General features: G+C 46.3%; 1 protein-coding gene across 1 annotated transcript; it reads left to right on the top strand.

The window, feature by feature from the left end:
- Window positions 1–206: 206 nt before the first annotated feature.
- LOC142302861 (olfactory receptor 10A7-like) lies at window positions 207–1,229 on the top strand. Its single transcript, XM_075343969.1, has one exon. The coding sequence runs from the start codon at window positions 207–209 to the stop codon at window positions 1,227–1,229; it is 1,023 nt and encodes a 340-aa protein (XP_075200084.1).
- The last annotated feature ends 19,239 nt before the right edge of the window (window positions 1,230–20,468 follow it).

The raw sequence follows: 20,468 nt of genomic DNA, 5'->3' as shown, positions 1-20,468 counted from the left end.
TGTAAAGCTAAATCTGCAACCAAATGTTAACGAATAGTCCCATTTACCCCACTCTTAAATTAAGCAAATTACCTAGAATTTATTTTAAATCAATTCTAATATACATATTTACTACAAAAAATAACTCCCTCTCTTTTCTCTCAATAAATGATATTCTCGCTTTATTCTTTTTTTATAGTTTAAAAGAATTGTTTAAATATTTGGAAATGCAACATCACAATTTTAGTAAAGTGACAGAATTTCTGCTTTTGGGATTTCAAAATTTACAAAATTGTAATTTGCTTTTCTTCTTTTTTCTATTGGTCATCTACTGTGTGACTGTATGTGGAAACCTCCTCATTATTCTGGTGGTGTCCACCAGCCGGTCACTCCACTCTCCCATGTACTTCTTCCTCACACAACTTTCCTTGTCAGATATCTTACTTACCACTACCATTGTACCCAACATGCTCCGAGTCATGTTAAATGATGGAAGTTCTGTGTCTTTTATTGGCTGTTTGACTCAGTTTTATTTTTTTTCAGCTTCTGATGCTTTGGAATGTCTTCTACTGACTGTAATGTCTTATGACCGGTATCAGGCTATCTGTCACCCTCTACGTTATACCTCAGTCATCAACCTCACATTTTGCCTAAGAGTTGTTCTCTTCTTTTGGTTGATAGTTCTAGGCACAGTATTGATGATTTTTTTAACGTTAAGTAGTTTGGATTTCTGTGGACCAAACATCATCGACCATTTCTTTTGTGACTTGGAACCTTTACTGGAGCTTTCCTGTTCAGACACTTTGATCATGAAGATGGAAAGTTTGGCTTTAGCTATTCTTTTTGCAATTTTCCCACTTACCATTATTATTGTTTCTTATGTGTACATTATTTTCACCATACTAAAGATCCCCTCTGTGACCGGGAGGCAGAAGACCTTCTCCACCTGTAGTGCCCACTTGACTGTGGTATCCTTATTCTATGGGTCACTTATTATCATCTATGCATTTCCACGACAACAAAATGCAAAGACATTACTATCCCTGTTCTACACTGTAGTGACCCCGCTTCTCAATCCCATCATTTACAGTCTGAGTAACAGGGATATTAAGCAGGCTCTAAAGAAATTAGTAATCAACATTTCTCAGTCTATCTTTTCAAATTACCAATCTGTATATCTGTCATATAAGACAATTGAAGCAAAACTGAGGTTGAACAAAAACCTTCATCTCATTTATCGGAAGAAGTAAAGTTCGGCAAATGATAGCTCAGGAAATAAGTAAATCTGCCAACTTTAAAAGTTTTATGCAACTCTATTGACTATCCACCAGTCATTAACTTTCAGTTTTTAAAAAACTTTGTAAACTGTTCTACTTTGGTAAGTAGGTTATGAGAATTAAACTCTAATAACTATTATGGATTTCCAGAACGAAAAAAAAAAGAAAAAAAAATGCATAGGAAATGGTACATAAAGGTTTATCCCATTGAGAATTAGGCCATTAGGGTTTTTAATATTTTTTTTTCAATTTTTTCCCATTTGTCTTTGTTAGTCATAAATTTATTTTATTTTAATATACCTCCATCAGGTTATCATATTTGTAGAAGGATTTTTACATTATATCTGTGTAACTATTATTTTTTTTTTTGCTTTTCCTTTGTTTAATTTTTTACATTTTAATTTTGCAAAAAGAAAGTAAAAAAGGTATATGTATTTTGTTCATTTTACTGATCATTATGAGTGACTGTTCCGACACTATATATGTTTATATTATTTTGTTTTGGGACTTGTTTAAAAAAAAATGATTTACTGTGCAAAAAAATAAAAGCTTATCTTTTAAAATTTCTTTTTATTTTATATTTATTTCCCTAGTAGATTTATAATTTGGATATTTTAGCAAGTGATTTTCAGTACATAGATAAAAAGGTTCCTTTAATTTCTGCTGTTACAATGCCGCTGCAAAGGAATGTGTGTAACCGTTGCTATTCGACCAACTGAATGGTTCTACCAACAATACCGGCATGATTTTAAGTAAAAAAAAAGTTTATGATACAGTTGCACAAAATTGACCAAATGTTTATTAAGAAACTGCCACTAAATTCATGCTAACAAAAAAACTTGGGCAGCATAAATCACAGCCATGATTGTAGTCAGGTAGGACTTTCACTGAAAAGCTCCAGGATTGGCACTGGGTGTCTGACAGCCCGGTGAAAGGCCTGTTACAGAATCTGGTCAATGAGAGAGACTGTGCGGTCATTGGAGAAAGATGGAGATAATGTATTCAGGTGACCTCAAACTTTTATTAATAAATTAGACAAGAATATTCTACTTTTATAACTGAGGGAATTAGGAAAAGTAAAAAATGCCTGTTTAATTTATTACCTATAGCAGTGCCTTTTGTGAAATGGAGATTGAAGTAGGCTGAAGTCAGGCTCTCCACTGTTTCACTATTTAACAGCTGTGGAAGACTTCCAGCTTCTGACGTAGGATAATCCACTATGATTGAGAGACTGTGAGTGTTTTCTATAAATACAGTGGGTACGGAAAGTATTCAGACCCCTTCACATTTTTCATTGTTTGTTTCATTGCAGCCATTTGGTAAATTCAAAAAAGTTCATTCTTTTTTCTCATTACTGTACACTCTGCACCCCATCTAGACAAAAAAAATCAGAACTGTAGAAGTTTTTTCATTTTTTTTAAAAAAAGAAAAACTGAAATACCACATGGTCATAGGTACTCAGACCCTTTGCTCAGTATTGAGAAGAATCACCCTTTTGAGCTAGTACAGCCATGAGTCTTCTTGGGAATGATGCAACCAGTTTTTCACACCTGGATTTGGGATCCTCGGCCATTCTTCCTTGCAGATCCTCTCCAGTTCCTTCAGGTTGGATGGTGAACATGGGTGGACGCCATTTTCAGGTCTCTCCAGAGATGCTCAATTGGGTTTAGGTCAGGGCTCTGGCTGGGTCAGTCAAGAATGGTCACAGAGTTGTCCTGAAGCCACTCCTTTGTTATTGTAGCTGTGTGCTTAAGGTCATTGTCTTGTTGGAAGGTGAACCTTTGGCCAGGTCTGAGGTCCAGGGTACTCTGGAAGAGGTTTTCTTCTAGGATATCTCTGTACTTGCCAGCATTTATCTTTCCTTTAATTGCAACCAGTCATCCTGTCACTGCAGCTGAAAAACACCCCCATGTCACAGAAAACCAACTCAGAATCACTAAAGCTTTGCAGAGCTTTTACCACATAGGGTGCAGTCACATCTGTGTATAAAATATAGCTCCGTTGTTGCTCCTGGAGTGTCTTGGAGTGAGATGCAAGTGTCATTCAGTATGTCATGCGAGTGCTATGCGAGTGCTCCTTTCCCTATCACCTTGTGTAAGTATGCTGTCAGTATGAGTCTGTGTGACATGCACTTTTAACATCGAGTTTTACATAATATCAAAAGCTAGATAGATAGATAGATAGAAAAATAGAAAGATAGATGTGCAACACATATATAATGTTCCAATGCCCTGCATTTTGTAAGCTTGCACCCTTTAGTGCTTTTGATGTGGCACTAAGGGATGTTTAGCCTTGTTTTTAGACCCAAATTCATTCTTTTCCCTCAAAACATGATGTGGGGTCCCCCTTGTTTTTGGTAGCCAGCTAAGGCTGGTTTCAGACGTTCGTGTTTAATCAGGTACCAGTCACACGCATGTTTATAGTCATATGTGTGTCATACATGTGTCATACGTGTGTTGCATGTGTGTTACGCGTGTGTTGCATGTGTGTCACACGTGTGACATCCGTGTTTGCATATGTGTGACACGTACCGGGTAAAACACATGTCTCTGTAATGAAAAGATGTTCTATATTTACCTGTATCCAGCGATGCTGCCTCCTGCTCCTGATCCCCGCTCATTATTTTCATTGATTATTCACTGCCTGAGGATCTGGAAGCCAGAGCATCGCGGGGACAGGCTGGGTATAGCACAGCCGAGGACACCACCGCCGAGGACAGCACCGCCGAGGACATCGCCGGTGACAGGTGAGTATACAGCAGTTTGTACAGTGAAATCCAGGGACTCATCAGGGTTCCCAATGAACTCTGATGAACCCCTGGAAGTCATCGTCGTGACACTCGCTGTAGCGCAGTTGTCGCAGGGGTTTCATCAGGAGGTCATCAGAGTTCATTGAGAAATCCGATGACCTCCTGGACGTCCCTGCACACACAATGCTGGCAGATTACTCACCTGTCACTAGCGATGTCCCCAGCGATGCTGTCCTCGGCGGTGCTGTCTCCAGCGCTATCACCGCGATGCTCCTGCTCCCAGCTGCTCACTGCGGTGAATAATCAATGAAAATAATGAGTGGGGGTCAGGAGCAGGAGGCAGCATCCCTGGATACAGGTAAATATAGAAAATCTTTTCATTTAAAAACTCGTGTTTTCTCCGGTACGTGTCACACTGATGTCACACGGATCAGTGTGCGGTCCGTGTGACATCCGTGCTGCTGGAGAAAAAACGGGCACGTCTCCGTGTGAACTAGCGGGGCCACATGGTCCGTGTGGAAACATGGCCGTGTGAGAGTGCACAATAGGGTAACATGGGTACGTGTGACATCCGTGTTAAAAACAGATGTCACACGTACCTAAAACACGGACGTCTGAAACCAACCTAATGTGAAGCAGACAAAGACGGCCTGCAGCTCACAGATGGCAGCTCCACCTTGGCTGGTAATCCAAAACACAGGTCAAGCCATGCTGTTATTTTAACCCCTTAGTGACGGAGCTAATTTTCACCTTAATGAACAGACCAAATTTTGCAATTCAGTCAATTCATGAGGTTATAACTCTGGAACGCTTCAACAGATCCCAGTGATTCTGAGATTGTTTTTTCATTACATATTGGACTTCCTGTTAATACAAAATTCTGGACAATATTTTTTTGCATTTATTTATAAAAAAAAATAATTTTGGCAAAATGTTCGAAAAATTAGCAATTTTCAACTTTTGAATATTTATACCGTTGAAGCAGAGAGTTTTTTTTTTTGTCAGGAAGTTACAAGGGTTCAAAGTTTATCAGCAATTTCTCATTTTTACATCAAAATTTACAAAACCATTTTTTTAGGGACCACATCACACTTGAAGTGACTTTGAGAAGCCTAGGTGACAGAAAATACCCAAAAGTGACCCCATTCTAAAAACTGCACCCGCCAAAGTACTCAAAACCACATCCGAGAAGTTAATTAACCCTTCAGGTGCTTCATAGGAACTAAAGCAATGTGGAATGAAAAAAAGCAAAAAATTAAATTTTACCTAAAAATGTTGCTCTACCCCAAATTTATTCACTTTTAGAAGAAATGACACAACAAAATAGACCGCAAAACTTGTTATTCACTTTCTTATGTTCTTTTGAATGCGCCGATACCCCAGATTTGGTAAGAAACCTCTATTTGGACAAATGGGAGGGCTCAGAACAGAAGGAGCAATATTTGAATTTTGGAAAGCAAATTTGGCTGAAATAGATTGCGGGCACCATGTTGCAATTACAGGTTCGCTAAGGTACCTAAAGAGCAAAAACCCCCCACAACTGATGCCATTTTGGAAACTAGACTTCTCAAGGATTTATCTAGATGTTTGGTAAATACGCTGAACCCCTTGTTGCTTCACAGAATTTTATAACATTGAGCCATGAAAATATTTTTTTTTTTTACCAAAAAATTGTTACTTCAACCAGGTAGCTTTTTTTTCACAAGGGTAACAGGAAAAAAATGCACTATAAAATGTATTTTGCAATTTCTCCTGAGTACACCGATATCTCATATGTTGTGGAAATCAACTGTTTGGGTGCACGGGAGGGCTTCCAAGGAATGGAGCGCCATTTGACTGCAAAACTGGCAGGAATCATTAGCAAACGCCATTATGCATTTGGAGACCTCCTGAGGTGCCTAAACAGTGGAGCTTCCCCACAAGTAACCCCATTCTGGAAACTAAACCCCTCAAGGATTTTATCTAGGGGTATAGTGTGCATTTGAACCCACAGGTACTTCATAGAATTTGATAACCTTAGGTAAACATATTGAAAATTTTAATTTTTTTCAGAAAAATGTTGCTTTAGCACCAAATTCCTCCTTTTTTCAAGAGGAAATACCAAAAAATGGACCACACAGTTTGTTATCCAATTTGTTATGAGCGGAGTGATACCCCATATGTGGCAAAAAACCCCTTTGTTTGGATAAACAGTAGGGCTCATAACGAAATGAGCATGACTTGAATTTTATAAAAGTTGAAATAAATTGTAAGTACCATGTCCCATTTGCAGAGCCCCAAGGGCACCTATACAGCAGAGACCCCCACAAGTGACCCCATTTTGGAAACTAGACCCTTCAAGTACTTTACTCAGGGGTATAGTGAGAATTTTGAATCTACAGGTACTTCACAAAAATATTGCTGTAGCACCAAATTTCTCACTTTTATCCGGCGACATTGTGTCTAGGATGCAGTACCAGCCCTCCTGCGGATATGTATGTGCTGTTCACGGGAGAACGCTGCTGCCTGTGCATATAATCCGGGTTAGGGCCAATGCGGACTTTATTCTCCCTCCGGAGAACACTTTAGTCTCCGCAGCATAAATTGACATCCTGCTGCTCAGGAAGCTGCACAGCAGGTCAGTTTGTGCTGCAGAGAAAAGAAGTGACGTAGGCAGGAGATTTTTAATAATCCTTCCACTTCGCTTGTACTGCACAACGCAGCGTTATGGACGCAGCGAAAACACTCTGCACCCAAAACACTGCAAATCCTGATTGTGGGCACATAGCCTAAAAAGCTAGGATGGATGGATGGATAGATGTCTAACATATATATAATGTCCTACCCCCTGCATATTTTAAGCTGGTGCCCATTAGTGACTTTCATTGTGCTTAGCCTTGTATATAGCCCAAATATAAATAAATAATTTAAAAAAAAAATGACTTGGGGTCCCCCCCATTTTTGATAGCCAGCTAGGGTAAAGCAGACGGTTACAGCCTGTAGACCACAGCTGGCAGCTTTCCTTTGGCTGGTGATCCAATTTGGAGGTCACCCCAGGCTGTTTTTTATATTTATGTAGAAATAATAATAAAAAAAAGTTGGGTCCCCCTCAAATTGGATTACCAGCCAAGGTAAAGCAGACAGCTGTGGTCTGGTAGTATCAGGGTGAGAAGGGCCATGGTTATTAAGCCTTTCCCAACCTAAAAATAGCAGGCCGCAGCCACCCCAGAAGTGGCGCATCCATTAGATGTGCCAATCCTGGTGCTTCGCCCCAGCTCATCCCGTGCCCTTTTGCGGTGGCAAACGGGGTAATATATGGGGTTGATACCAGCTGTAATGTCACCTGGCATCAAATCCAGAGGTTTGTGATGTCACGCATCTAAACAGATACCCGACATCACAAACCCAGTTAGTAATAGAAAAACAGACAACAAAAAAAAAAATTGAAAAAATGCTCCCCAAGACATTCCCTCTTTCACCAATTTATTAAAAATAAAAAAATTCCAGTCCCGCTGTAATCCATTTTGGAGGTTCCACGATGACTCCGGACCTTCTAGAATATGGGGTGCATGCTCAGGGAATGTATCCCCCATTTTCTGGTAGAGCAAGCTCTTCATGTGAGGAGTGAGGCTGCAGTAATCTGAGAATACTGCACTCACACTGCCCCGGTCCAACCTAGGACAGAGTGATCTGCAGTAACCTCATTCCAGAATATGAGGGGCACGCTCAGAGAACGTACCCCCCATTTTCTAGAAACAGCAGTCCCTCCATGTGAGGAGTGTGGCTGCAGATTACTGCATTCACACTCCCCCGGTCTACAGTACAGCAGCATGAGCAGCAGTGAGGTCAGTGTCCCTGCTTGCAAGGAGCTAGCTGACAGCCGCTGTCTGCACATGCGCCACCAGCTTTCCAGAAGTAGGAGGAGGGGACCAGAGCAACAGCCAGGTACCGGAGGTGACGGGGGGCGACGGGGGGGACCTGGCAGGACCTGGGGATGACTTTTCTGTCACATGTGACATGTCACATGTGACAGAAATGAGAGAAGGATGAAGACGGCTGGCGAGCTGCTGTGCATCGCAATCTTGCATGCTCCGGAGGGAGTGCTCTGTAGAACCGGAGGGTTCCGGGGGACCAGAGAGCTCCGGTGTACCAGAGGAGGGCTCAGGGGAGGAAATTTCCCTCCGATCTGAAATGTTTGATCATTTCAGATCAGAGGGAAATGAATGCAGAGCCGGTGGCAGTATTCAGTGCGCTTCGGCACCATTTTGAATGTTCTGGATGGGGTAGAGGTGGGGGGGATTCTCCGGTACCAGGGGCCTTGGGGGCACTAGGGGTTTGTATTTCTCTCTCATCTGACATGTTTGATTATGTCAGATGAAAAAGAAATCAGTTTTACCAGCCATTTCTTTTTTTTATGTAATCGTCGGTATACGGTGTATACCCGTGATCACATTATCGCGGTCCAAAAAAACACCCCGATTCATAATCTGGGGGGTCTCAGCTACCCCCAGTAGCTGAAACCCTCGAGATATTCGGTCGCTGGGGGGCGCTAAAGGCTTTTTTCGTCTTAAAGCGTCGGAACAGAATAAGTACACTGTTTTTCCGACGCTTTAAGTCGTACGGCCGTCGTTATGAGGTTAAATTACTGTATATATTAAGAAATTAAATAAATAAGTTAAAATAAAAAACATGGGGTCCCCCAAATTAGGTCACCAGTTAAGGTAAAACAGACAGCTGTGGTCTGGTATTCTCAGACTGGGAAGGCCCATGATTATTGGAACCACATCTGTCTAAAAATAGCAGGCCGCAGCCGTCTCAGAAGTCTATTAGGTGCACCAATCTTGGTGCCTTACATAGGCTCTTCCCATTGCCCTGGTGTGGTGGCAAACAGGGTAATAAATGGGGTTGATGTTAGCTGTGAATTGCCAGCTGACATCTAGCTCTGGTATTAGTAATGGATTGGCGTCTATCACATACCCCCATTACTAATCCAGTCATTGAACAAAGAAAAAAAAATATTTGGACAAACACTCACTGACTACATCTCTTGTTCACCAATTTATTACAAAAATGTAAAAAAAAGTTTGACGAAATCCGTCCCAGGACAATTCCTAAAGGTGAACCTGAAAGACATTAAAAGAGAAAATTATTAAAGAAATAAAGACAAGAAACGCTCTCTTTTACCGATTTATTTCCCAGGCAAATCCCTAATCTGGGGTCTGGCATAATCCAATAAAGGGGTCTCACGTCGATCCATTCTCACTGTCCCAGTGAAAGAAGAACAGAATATTCCCCATTGAATAGGAGAGCAGTGCCTGCACTCACACACTGCTGTGAGAAGCAGTGCAGTGACCTATGGTAACCTGATGAGGTCAGCCCAGGTCACCGCAGGGGCTCACACAGCAGTGTGTCAACAGTTTTGGGTGTGACGAGCACTGACGTCATGAGGTTATTTTGTGGCGTCACCGCTCATCAGTGAGTTCTATAACTGCAGCGTTCTCAAGTTAAGTATCCCGACAGGCCACAATGACATGAGTTCAGCGGATTTCATCACCACAGGTAATGAACTGAGCTAACCTCATGAGGCCAGCGCTTGCCATGCCCACAGCTGCTCACACACTGCTGTGTGAACCCCATGCGGTGACCTGGGCTGACCTTATTAGGTTATCTCAGGTCACTGCATTGCTTCTCACAGCACATAGTCGGTATGGGCCTAATTTATCTATTTGATGTATTGAAGTTCCTTTTCTTAAAAAAAAACAATTAATAATAAAATTTGAGCTGAACGAAGGTGCAATTTAAGATAAGCGTTTCTGATTCTGAAATTCAGCTAGATACTGTTTTACTTTTTACTGTTCACTACAATAGAGATGTCGCGGGCAGAGGAGGGGACGCTGCGCTCTCCCACTGCTCGGGTCCGGTTGCTGCTGCTGCCGCTGCTCAGTGGTGGCTCGAGCGGTGGGCCAGATCCCGGGGACTCGAGCGGCGTTCTTTGCCCGTGAGTGAAAGGGGGTGGTTTGGGTTTAGGGATATTGTCCGTGACGCCACCCACGGTTGTGGTGAGGTTGTGACACCATCGCTGCTCTGGACGGGGATCCCGGGAGTGATGACAGGGAGCAGCTTGGATGTTGGTTCTCCCCTCCGTGGGTAGGGGGTTTGGTTGTCCCGGGGCCCGGTGAGGGGTAGGGATGGATGGCAGGCGGGTTACGGGGCCTGGTGAGGTGCAGGGTCGCGGGGGCAGCACGGCACGGTAGTACTCACTTAGCCAATGATGTACACAAAGTCTCCGGTAAAACAAACGGCTGGATGGACGGGTCCCACAGACGGCTGCGTTGTTGTTCCTCCCGGCAGGTTGATGGTGACTGCCTTTCCCTGCACCTGTGTAGTGTAAATGGTTCTAATGGGTTCCCACCGGTAACCCGCTCCCAGCTTTGAAGGTTGCTGAAGGAGCCCCTTTTGCCCGAAGGCTCTGGCCCTGGAAACTGTAGCCTTGGCGGTGACTGTGTTTCCCTCTCTCGGTTGGACTGTTGCCTTCTGTCGGGACTTGGTTGCTGGGAAACCCAGGAGGTTCCCGTCGTTAATGGATTTGACAATTTCAACGACGACTCCTAGCCTTGTTGGGGTCCGTAAGCCCTGCCGGTTTGTGCTGGCTTCTCTTTGCGTACCGGCCCGGTACCGCAAGGCCACCGCCCGTCCACGGTCCTTACGGTTGGCTTTGATAGGCCTCTCCTGCAGACTGTCACCACCGTCTGCCAACCTTGCTGTATCGTCCGGGCCACACACCCAGACCAACTTCAGACTGCTCAACTGCCACTTTACTTCCTCACTCTACTTCTCTCCAAACTCATCTGCAAACTCAACTAACTGTTTTTCACGCCTCCAGGACTGTGAACTCCTCGGTGGGCGGGACTAACCGCCTGGCCCACCCCCTGGTGTGGACATCAGCCCCTGGAGGGAGGCAACAAGGGTTTCTGTCTGACTTAGGTGGGGCTGTGGGGTGTGTTGGTGTAGTGCTTGTGACGTCCTGGCTTGTCCAGGGCGCCACATTCCCCCTTAGTAAAATGCAGACGGTCTGCGAGCTGCCCGTCCATCACCGGTTTTATTTTCACAAACTGGAAAAGATAAACGGTAAACACATAAAAACATTTTGCAATCTTCCCACATCGGGAGTAGAGATGAGCGAACCGGTCGCGGTTCGGCTCGAGGGCGGTTTGCCGAACAGAGCTCCCGTTCGAGTTCGGTTCGTCGAACGTTCGACGAACCGAACTCGAACCAATAGGCTATAATGGGAGGCAATCACAAACACATAAAAATGCATTATAAATGTACACATACAGTAAATAAACATTGCCATAACACTTACCGGTCCCCGCGATCGCTCCTGCACTCTGTCTCCTGCCGCTATTCCATTCGATGATCGCTGAATCCTCCCGGTGACCGGCACTGATAGCAGAGAAGCAGGACCTATCGTGACGTCAAAATAGCCATGTGACCAGTCACATGGCTATTATTTCATTGGCTACAGACTGGTCACATGACTATGACGCGTCATGTAGGACCTGCGAGTGCATCTCTCTGGTACACGGTGCACATTTGTGTATCGCCGTGTACCGGCGATATGCTCTAGCACACGGTCGACTCCCCGTTCCGTTAGGGACCGGCTGACACAGCCGGTCATTAACGGAGATCACCGTTGCCATAGCAACGCAGTTAGCGGTGACGTCACCGCTAACAGCGGCTCCGGGAGCACCGTTGCTATGGTAATGCGTCTGTCAGCATTACCGCTGTTACCGCTAGCGGCACTGATCACTCACGGAGTGAAGGCTGCACGCTGCTTCCCGATTGTAGTGAGGATTGTAGTGAGGATGAGGTTCCCCAGCTCATCAAGTGATGGGCTGGGGCACCTCATCCTCACTACAATCGTCACTACTACTACACTAGTGAGGATTGTAGTGAGGATGAGGTGCCCCAGCTCATCAAGTGATGGGCTGGGGCACCTCATCCTCACTACAATCGTCACTACTACTACACTAGTGAGGATTGTAGTGAGGATGAGGTGCCCCAGCTCATCAAGTGATGGGCTGGGGCACCTCATCCTCACTACAATCCTCACTACAATCCTGAAGTGCAGTTTCTTCAAATTCATTTAAAGGCACTTGGAACGCTGAAATTGCTGCTTATAATTTAAGCCTCTATTAAAAACCTCTTATCAGCGCTGGTTTATTGGGGGATTTATTGGGCTGACAGGGGGTAATAAAGATGGAGTCTCTAATGTGTCTGTGTATTTATTTCTATTAAAGTATTTTTTCTCTGTGTGGTGTTTTTTTTAACCCTTTATTGGAGATTCTTAATGGCCGGGTCAAACGTGCCTGACATTAAGAATCTCTGGCTTAATACTGGCTAGTAAAACAAAGCCAGTATTAACTCATGATTACCCAACAAGCCACCTGGCTCCAGGGCTGTTGGAAGAGTTGGATACAGCGCCAGATGATGGCGCTTCTATGAGAGCGCCATTTTCTGGGATGGCTGCGGACTGAAATTCGCAGCAGAGGCGCCCAGAAACCTCGGGCTAACCCGTGCTGCGGATTCCAATCCCCAGCTGCCTAGTTGTACCTGGCTGGACACAAAAATGGGGCGAAGCCCACGTCATTTGTTTTTTAATTATTTCATGAAATAAGTGAAATAATTAAAAAAAACGGGCTTACCTATATTTTTGGTTCCCAGCCGGGTACAGATAGGCAACTGGGGGTTGGAGGCAGCCCGTGGCTGCCTGCTGTACCTGGCTAGCATACAAAAATATGGCGAAGCCCGCGTCATTTTTTTGGTGGGCAAAAAACTTCTGCATACAGTCCTGGATGGAGTATGCTGAGCCTTGTAGTTCTGCAGCTGCTGTCTGCTCTTCTCCATACAGACAGACAGCAGCTGCAGAACTACAAGGCTCAGCATACTCCATCCAGGACTGTATGCAGAAGTTTTTTGCCCCCTGAAAAAATTATGTGGGCTTCGCCATATTTTTGTATGCTAGCCAGGTACAGCAGGCAGGTACGGCTGCCCCCAACCCCCAGTTGCCTATTTGTACCCGGCTGGGAACCAAAAATAAAGGGAAGCCCTTTTTTTAATATTTCATGAATTTCATGAAATTATTAGAAAACAAATGACGTAGGCTTCGCCCCATTTTTGTGTCCAGCCGGGTACAACTAGGCAGCTGGGGATTGGAATCCGCAGCACAGGTTGGCCTGAGCTTTCTGGGCCCCACTGCTGTGAATTGCAGTCTGCAGCCGCCTCAGAAAATGGCATTTTCATAGAAGCGCCATCTTCTGGCGCTGTATCCAACTCTTCCAGCACCTGCCTGCTATACCTGGCTAGCATACAAAAAATATGGCGAAGCTCACGTCCTTTTTTTGTAGTTTTTTGGCAAAAAAAATAAAAAATGCTTCCCTGGATTTTCCATTGCCAGTGAAGGTAACACGAAGCAGTGGGGGTTAGCAGCCAGTAGCTGCTTGGATTACCCTTAGCTAGCAATACAAAAAATGCAGCGGGAGCCCATATATATTTTTTTAATTATTTATTTAAATAACTAAAAACAAAATGGGCTTCCCTGTATTTTGATTGCTGGACATCACAGTGCTGTAAAAATAAATCTTTAAAAAAATGACGTAGCGCTCCGCGGTATTTTTGATTCTCAGCGCAGATAAAGCAGACAGCCATGGGTTGCCACCCCCATCTGCCTGCCGTTACCTTGGTTGGCAATCAAAATACAGGGAAGCCCATTAATTTTTTCTATTTAAAAAATAGTTAAAAAAAAAAATGACGTTGGGTCCCCCCATTTTTGATAGCCAGCTAGGGTAAAGCAGACGGCTGTAGCCTGAAAACCACAGCTGGCAGCTTTACAGTGGTTGGGGATCCAATGTGGAGGTCCCCCCAGGCCCTTTTTTTATAATTATTTTAAAAATATTAATAATTACACAAAAAAAGTAGGGTCCCCCCAAATTGGATCACCAGCCAAGGTAAAGCGGACAGCTGTGGTCTGGTATTCTCAGGGTGGGAAGGTCCATAGTTATTGGGCCTTCACAGCCTAAAAATAGCAGGCCGCAGGCACCCCAGACGTGGCGCATCCACTAGATGCGCCAATCCTGGCGCTTCACCCCAGCTCATCCCGTGCCCTGGTGCAGTGGCAAACGGGGTAATAAATCGGGTTGATACTAGCTGTAAAGTCACCTGAGATCAAGCCCAGCAGTTTGTGATGTCATGGCGTCTATTAGATACCCAACATCATAAACTGTCAGTACCAACAAAAAAAAAAAAAATCGACAAAAGAAATTTATTTGAAAAAACAGTTCCCAAAACATTTCCTCTTTCACCAATTTATTGTAAGAAAAAAAATAAAGGGGTCCCACGACGACTCTGGACCGTCTAGAATATGGGGGGGAGACACTCAGGGAACGTATCCCCCATTTTCTAGGAGTGCAAACCCTTCATGTGAGGAGTGTGGGTGCAATGAATCTGCACTCCCTCTCCCCGGGTCCACAGCAGCAGAGTCCATGTCAGAATGGTTGCTACCAAAGCTGCAATGCCCTGCTCATGAGGTAAGGGCATGCCTAATCAGGAGAACTACTGTAGAGAAAGCTCTTCTCACTGGTATATAGGTGCTCAGAGGTAATAATAGATAAAATTAGTGAGTAACCTCGGCACTCTAAATCTCCCAGACTAAGTCAGTAAGTCACAACGGATAGTAATGCAAAATCACTCTTTATTGGTCCGTATTAAGAAAAAAAATTTTTTCATAAGCATATCTGTTTTTGGCCAAAACAAGTTACAAATGACGTTTTGGCCTGAGCCTTCGTCAGATTGGACTTATCTGCATGTAATCCTGAAAAATGACAATAATCAGTATCACATAAGAGTGAGAGAACAATAACATAAACTCGAACAATGTAGAGGTACAATTGGGATGCAGCAAAAGAATTGCAACACAGCAAGAAATGAAACACATGATACAAATGTCATAATACAGTACAAGGACAATATAGTAATGACAAATATGGGGTCAGAGTAGGCTTAGACAGCTCTGGTACGAAAGAGATGTCAATCATAAATAACATGTGCAGTAGGTGTAGAGCTACACTATGCATGGCAGAAAAAATGGAGAAAAAGTGGAGAAAAAGTGGAGAAAAACTGGAGAAGAAGTGGAGAAGAAGTGGAGAAAAAGTGGAGAAGAAGTGGAGAAAAAGTGGAGAACAAGTGAAGATAAAGTGGAGAAAAAGTGGAGAAAAAGTAGAGAGAAAGTGGAGAAAAAATGGAGAAAAAATGGAGAAAAAGTGGAGAAAAAGTGGAGAAAAAGGGGAGAAAAAATGGAGAAGTGGAGAAAAAGTGGAGAAAAAGTGGAGAAAAAATGGAGAAAGAGTGGAGAAAAAGTGGAGAAAAAGTGGAGAAAAAATGGAGAAAAAATGGAGAAAAAGTGGAGAAAAAGTGGAGAAAAAGTGGAGAAAAAATGGAGAAAAAGTGGAGAAAAAATGGAGAAAAAGTGGAGATAAAGTGGAGAAAAAATGGAGAAAAAGTGGAGAAAAAGTGGAGAAAAAGTGGAGAAAAGGTGGAGAAGAAGTGGAGAAGAAGTGGAGAAAAAGTGGAGAAAAAGTGGAGAAAAAGTGGAGAAAAAGTGGAGAAAAAGTGGAGAAAAAGTGGAGAAAAGGTGGAGAAGAAGTGTTTGTTCATGCCAGATGGGAGATAAATAATTTTTTACCGGCGCTGTCATTTACTGTAACGTGATCATCGGTGTACGGTGTATACCTGTGATCACGTGAGTGGGAACCGGAAAAACCGTCCTGAATCATGATCTCCAGGGTCTCAGCTAGCCCTGAAACCCCGGAGATTTTCTGACGCCGGGGGGCGTTATTCACTTATTTCTGCCTGCTGTTTATAAACGGCAGATCAGAATAAGGCTACATTAACAGGACCGATCCATTTTTGCGGTCTGCAAAAAACAGTCCGTTTTTTTTCACGGGTGCATCCGTGTGGCATCCGTTTCCGTTCCGTAGACGGTCCGTATGTCATCTGTTTGTCATCCGTGTGCCTTCCGTTTTTTTTGTGTACTGCAAAAAAACTGAAGTAGAGTAAATGCATAAATTTACCCAGGATCCATAGCTTCATCCTACGTGAGGCGGTCACATGTTCACTCCAGTGCCATTTTCTACTGCTTTTCACAGCGTAGAGCGCTCTGGTGATTTTCTTGTGCTTGTGCACTTCATATCAGTCTTTTCTGTCATTATAATGGCAGAAAGACACATAATGTCCCACTCTCCTGCATTTTGTAATTTTGCACCCTTTGGTGCCTTTCATGTGGCACTAAGGGGTGCTTAGCTTTGTATTTAGCCAAAAAAATGGAAAAAAAAATGACGTGGGGTTCCCCCTAGTTTTGTAGCCAGCTAGGGTAAAGCAGATGGCTGCAGCCTGCAGACCAAAGCTGGCAACCTCACCTTGGCTGGTAATCCAAAACTGAGGGCACCCCACGCTGTTATTTTAAATTAAATAAATAATTAAAAAAAAAAAACACGTAGGGGTCCCCCCAAAATTGGATCACCAGCCAAGGTAAAGCAGACAGCTGGGGTCTGATATTCTCAGACTAGGGAGGTCCATGGTTATTGGACTCTCCCCAGCCTAAAAATAGCAGGCCGCAGCCGCCCCAGAAGTGGCGCATCCATTAGATGCGCCAATCCTGGTGCTTCGCCCCAGCTCATCCCGCGCCCTGGTGCGGTGGCAAACGGGGTAATATATGGGGTTAATACCAGATGTGTAATGTCACCTGGCATCAAGCCCTGGGGTTGGTGAGGTCAGGCGTCTATCAGATACCCGACATCACCAACCCAGTCAGTAATAAAAAAAAATAGACGACAAACACATTTTTATTTGAAAAAACACTCCCCAAAACATTCCCTCTTTAACCAATTTATTAGAAAGAAAAACAAATCCAGGTCTGGTGTAATCCAAGGGGTTGCCATGATGATCCACACTGTCCCAGTCAATGAAGAGCAGAATGTTCCCCATTGGCTGGGAGAGCAATGCAGTGACCTGAGCTAACATCAATGGGTCAGCCCAGGTCACTGCAGGGGATAACAAGTGCTGCTGTCAGCAAGGTACATTACCTGCGCTGATCTCCAGCACACTGACAGCACCTGTCACTGAGTTCAATGACCTTCACAGCCAAGTATCGCGAGAGGCCCGTGACGTCACCGCTAGTCAGTCTCGGGTCGGAAGCGAGAGGTGATGTGACAAGCGGCGGCCATGGAGGACAGTGACAGCGCTGAGGTCGGGATGGCGGGACTTCATCACCGCAGGTAAGCCGAGCGGGACCATGTGTGCCGAGTTTGTGTGTGTTTGTGTGTATGTATGTGTACATGCCGCGGGCATGAGGGGGCGGAGCGAGCTGAGCGGGGAAGTGTGGGCTTCCTGCACGTAACTAGGATAAACATCGGGTTACTAACCAAAGCGCTTTGCTTGGATACCCGATGTTTATCTTGGTTACCAGCTTGTGGCAGGCTGCCAGCGATGGCTCCTGCACACTGTAGCTGTAAAAAGCCCTGCATTTTGCTGCTAGAACCGTTCTCGAACGTATCTGGAACTATCGAGCTTTTGCAAAAAGCTCGAGTTCTAGTTCGATCTAGAACAGCCCCCAAAATCACTCGAGCCTCGAACTGGAGAACCTCGAACCGCGAACCGTGATCAACTCTAATCGGGAGGCCCATACTTAGATGTTACTAACAGTGTCGGATTCCGCTCTCTCCCACCCAAGCAACCTGGCCCTGATGCTGCCCCGAAGCAAATGGGCAGCACCCCTTGACCCCAGTCCAGCACAAGTTGCCCGAGCGGGTTCTGTCCTTTTCAGGGGACCCACGTCCATGGGGAACCCCTGAAACCCCCGGAGGATCGCCACCGGTTGCGGTAGTGGTGGGCCTGGGCCATCCGTTTCCTCCAGGCCCATCCTCCAAATCAGCCTCTCTGGAGGCGGTAATGGTAAAAGCCACAAACATTTTTTTATTTACATACCACAAGTTTGTGGTTTCCCTACAAGTTCTCAGGCTTGTCCGTAGCAGTTTCTATGCATTGGTTGTAAACAGTCCCCTCGGGGACAACAGTTGCCGGCAACGACTGGTTCCAATCAAGCTGCAAATCAGGTGAACTTCTCAGATAATCATTTTTTTTACTTATCATTCTTCAAACTTTCAAACACGGTACTTTGGTGGTCCCAACGGGGACAACTTGCAACGGGACTCCGCTGCCCTTACTCCGACTCTTCAGTTGAGGTGGCTTCATCCTCTGCCACTAACATATCGAACATGCAGTGACAGACCTGCTGTGAGAGGGGTGCCCGGTATCCGTTCCCACCGGTGCGCGGGGTGTAATAAACCACCGGCTCCCCCTCGTAGCGGAGACGCTCACTCGCCTCCTCAAGTTCAGGGGTGGGCTCGGCGCCGGGGCCAGAGTCGTTATCCTTCATCCCTGCGCCAGGCGGGTTGCCGCCAGCTGCCACAGTCTCCAGGCCTCCAACATCCAGCACATCAGATTCTGCTGTAGTAACACGGGGTAGCAGATCGGGTTGGTCAACACTGAGGTGCCCCATGAGTAACGGCAGGGACGACACGAGGGCTGAGACGGGACCGGGCCCCCCAGCCACAGTGGCCGGTCCTGGTAGGACATGGGGACGTGGGTTACCCGTCGACTCTGTCACATCTGCTCCTATCCTATACATTGGGGCAGTTGCAACCAGCATTTCCACCTCATTGGTCCACTGCTCCATCATGAGGTATATCTGATGTTGCTGGCGTTGGTTGAACTCGACGACTCTGGCCTTCATCCACGCCATGGTCCCGGGCACAACGCCAGATGCCATCCTGACTGGGGCCTCTGATACATCTTCGTTAAGGGGCCATGATCTCAGCGGTTCCCACAGGAGCGACTCAGGATGGCCCTGCGCGTCTGCAGCCAGTCGGTCCGCCGGGGCGGATTGGCAGGGTATCGCTACCGGTTGGACGGGTAGCGGGCCTAGTGGCGGGGTGGCAGCAGCTAACACGGGTAGCGGAGGAGGAGACAGGGTGAGCGGGTGCAGGCCGGGCCCCTCAGCCGCAGTGGCCGATACCTCGGGAATACAGGGGCGTGGGTTTCTTACCCGCTCCTCCAAATCCTCCTCCACCTCGCGTCTCCGCAAAGCAGCCACCACGTCCGCCATGTCGGTCTCCCACTCCTCCAGGAGTAGCTGCATGTGGGCCTGCAGACGGTCACTCAGCGGGGTGGTCCGGTCCCTCAACCACGCTGCCGTACCGGGCGCGGGGGCTTCCTCGTTGGGAGTTGGACTATGCATCTCGGCAATAAGGCTTTCCAGGAACCCAGTATCGCTGCAGAGTCCTGGCGTCCCTGCTTTTATAGCCGCGGGCTACATGCGGCCAGACGCCATCAGTCCCCCTTAGTCTTTTTCCGGCTCCTCCTCTACAGGGGCGGGGTTTCGGCTTTCGCGCCTCCACTGCTCGAGGAGACGCTTGAGCGGGGATTTTTCGCGCCCAAGATGGCGGCTTCACAAATTTTTCGGCCGGACACCTTCGGCGGTCACAAGGCGCACCTCTACCAGACGGCAGAGCGGTAAGATCTTGTTCGTGATGCCAAGTTGTCGCAGGTGGAGGAGGGGACGCTGCGCTCTCCCACTGCTCGGGTCCGGCTGCTGGTTCTGCCGCTGCTCAGTTGTGGCTCGAGCGATGGGCCGGATCCCGGGGACTCGAGCGGCATTCCTCGCCCGTGAGTGAAAGGGTGTGGTTTGGCTTTAGTGATATTGTCCGTGACGCCACCCACGGTTGTGGTGAGGTTGTGACACCACCGCTGCTCTGGACGGGGATCTTGGGAGCGATGACAGGGACCAGCTTGGATGTTGGTTCTCCCCTCCATGGGTAGGGGGTTTGGTTGTCCCTGGGCCCGGTGAGGGGTAGGGATGGATGGCAGGCGGGTTACGGGGCCTGGTGAGGTGCAGGGTCGCGGGGGCATCGCTGTGCCACATGGCACGGTGGTACTCACTCAGCCAATGATGTACACAATGTCTCTGGTAAAACAAACGGCTGGATGGACGGGTCCCACAGACGGCTGCGGTGTTGTTCCTCCCGGCAGGTTGATGGTGACTGCCTTTCCCTGCACCTGTGTAGTGTAAACGGTTCTAATGGGTTCCCACCGGTAACCCGCTCCCCAGCTTTGAAGGTTGCTGAAGGAGCCCCTTTTGCCCGCAGGCTCTGGCCCTGGGAACTGTAGCCTTGGCGGTGACTGTGTTTCCCTCTCTCGGTTGGACTGTTGCCTTCTGTCGGGACTTGGTTGCTGGGAAACCCAGGAGGTTCCCGTCGCTAACGGATTTGACAATTTCAACGGCGACTCCTAGCCTTGTCGGGGTCCGTAAGCCCCTGCCGGTTGGTGCTGGCTTCTCTTTGCGTACCGGTCCGGTACCGCCGGGCCACTGC

Source organism: Anomaloglossus baeobatrachus, chromosome 4 (genome assembly GCF_048569485.1).
Source record: "Anomaloglossus baeobatrachus isolate aAnoBae1 chromosome 4, aAnoBae1.hap1, whole genome shotgun sequence".
In the NCBI taxonomy this organism is placed as follows: domain Eukaryota; kingdom Metazoa; phylum Chordata; class Amphibia; order Anura; family Aromobatidae; genus Anomaloglossus; species Anomaloglossus baeobatrachus.
The sequence above is the reverse complement of the archived record's forward strand: the minus strand, read 5'-3'. Positions and strand labels throughout refer to the sequence as shown.

Excerpts from the sequence above, each read along its gene's own strand:
- LOC142302861 (XM_075343969.1), top strand. The coding sequence starts at position 207 with ATGCAACATCACAATTTTAGTAAAGTGACAGAATTTCTGCTTTTGGGA.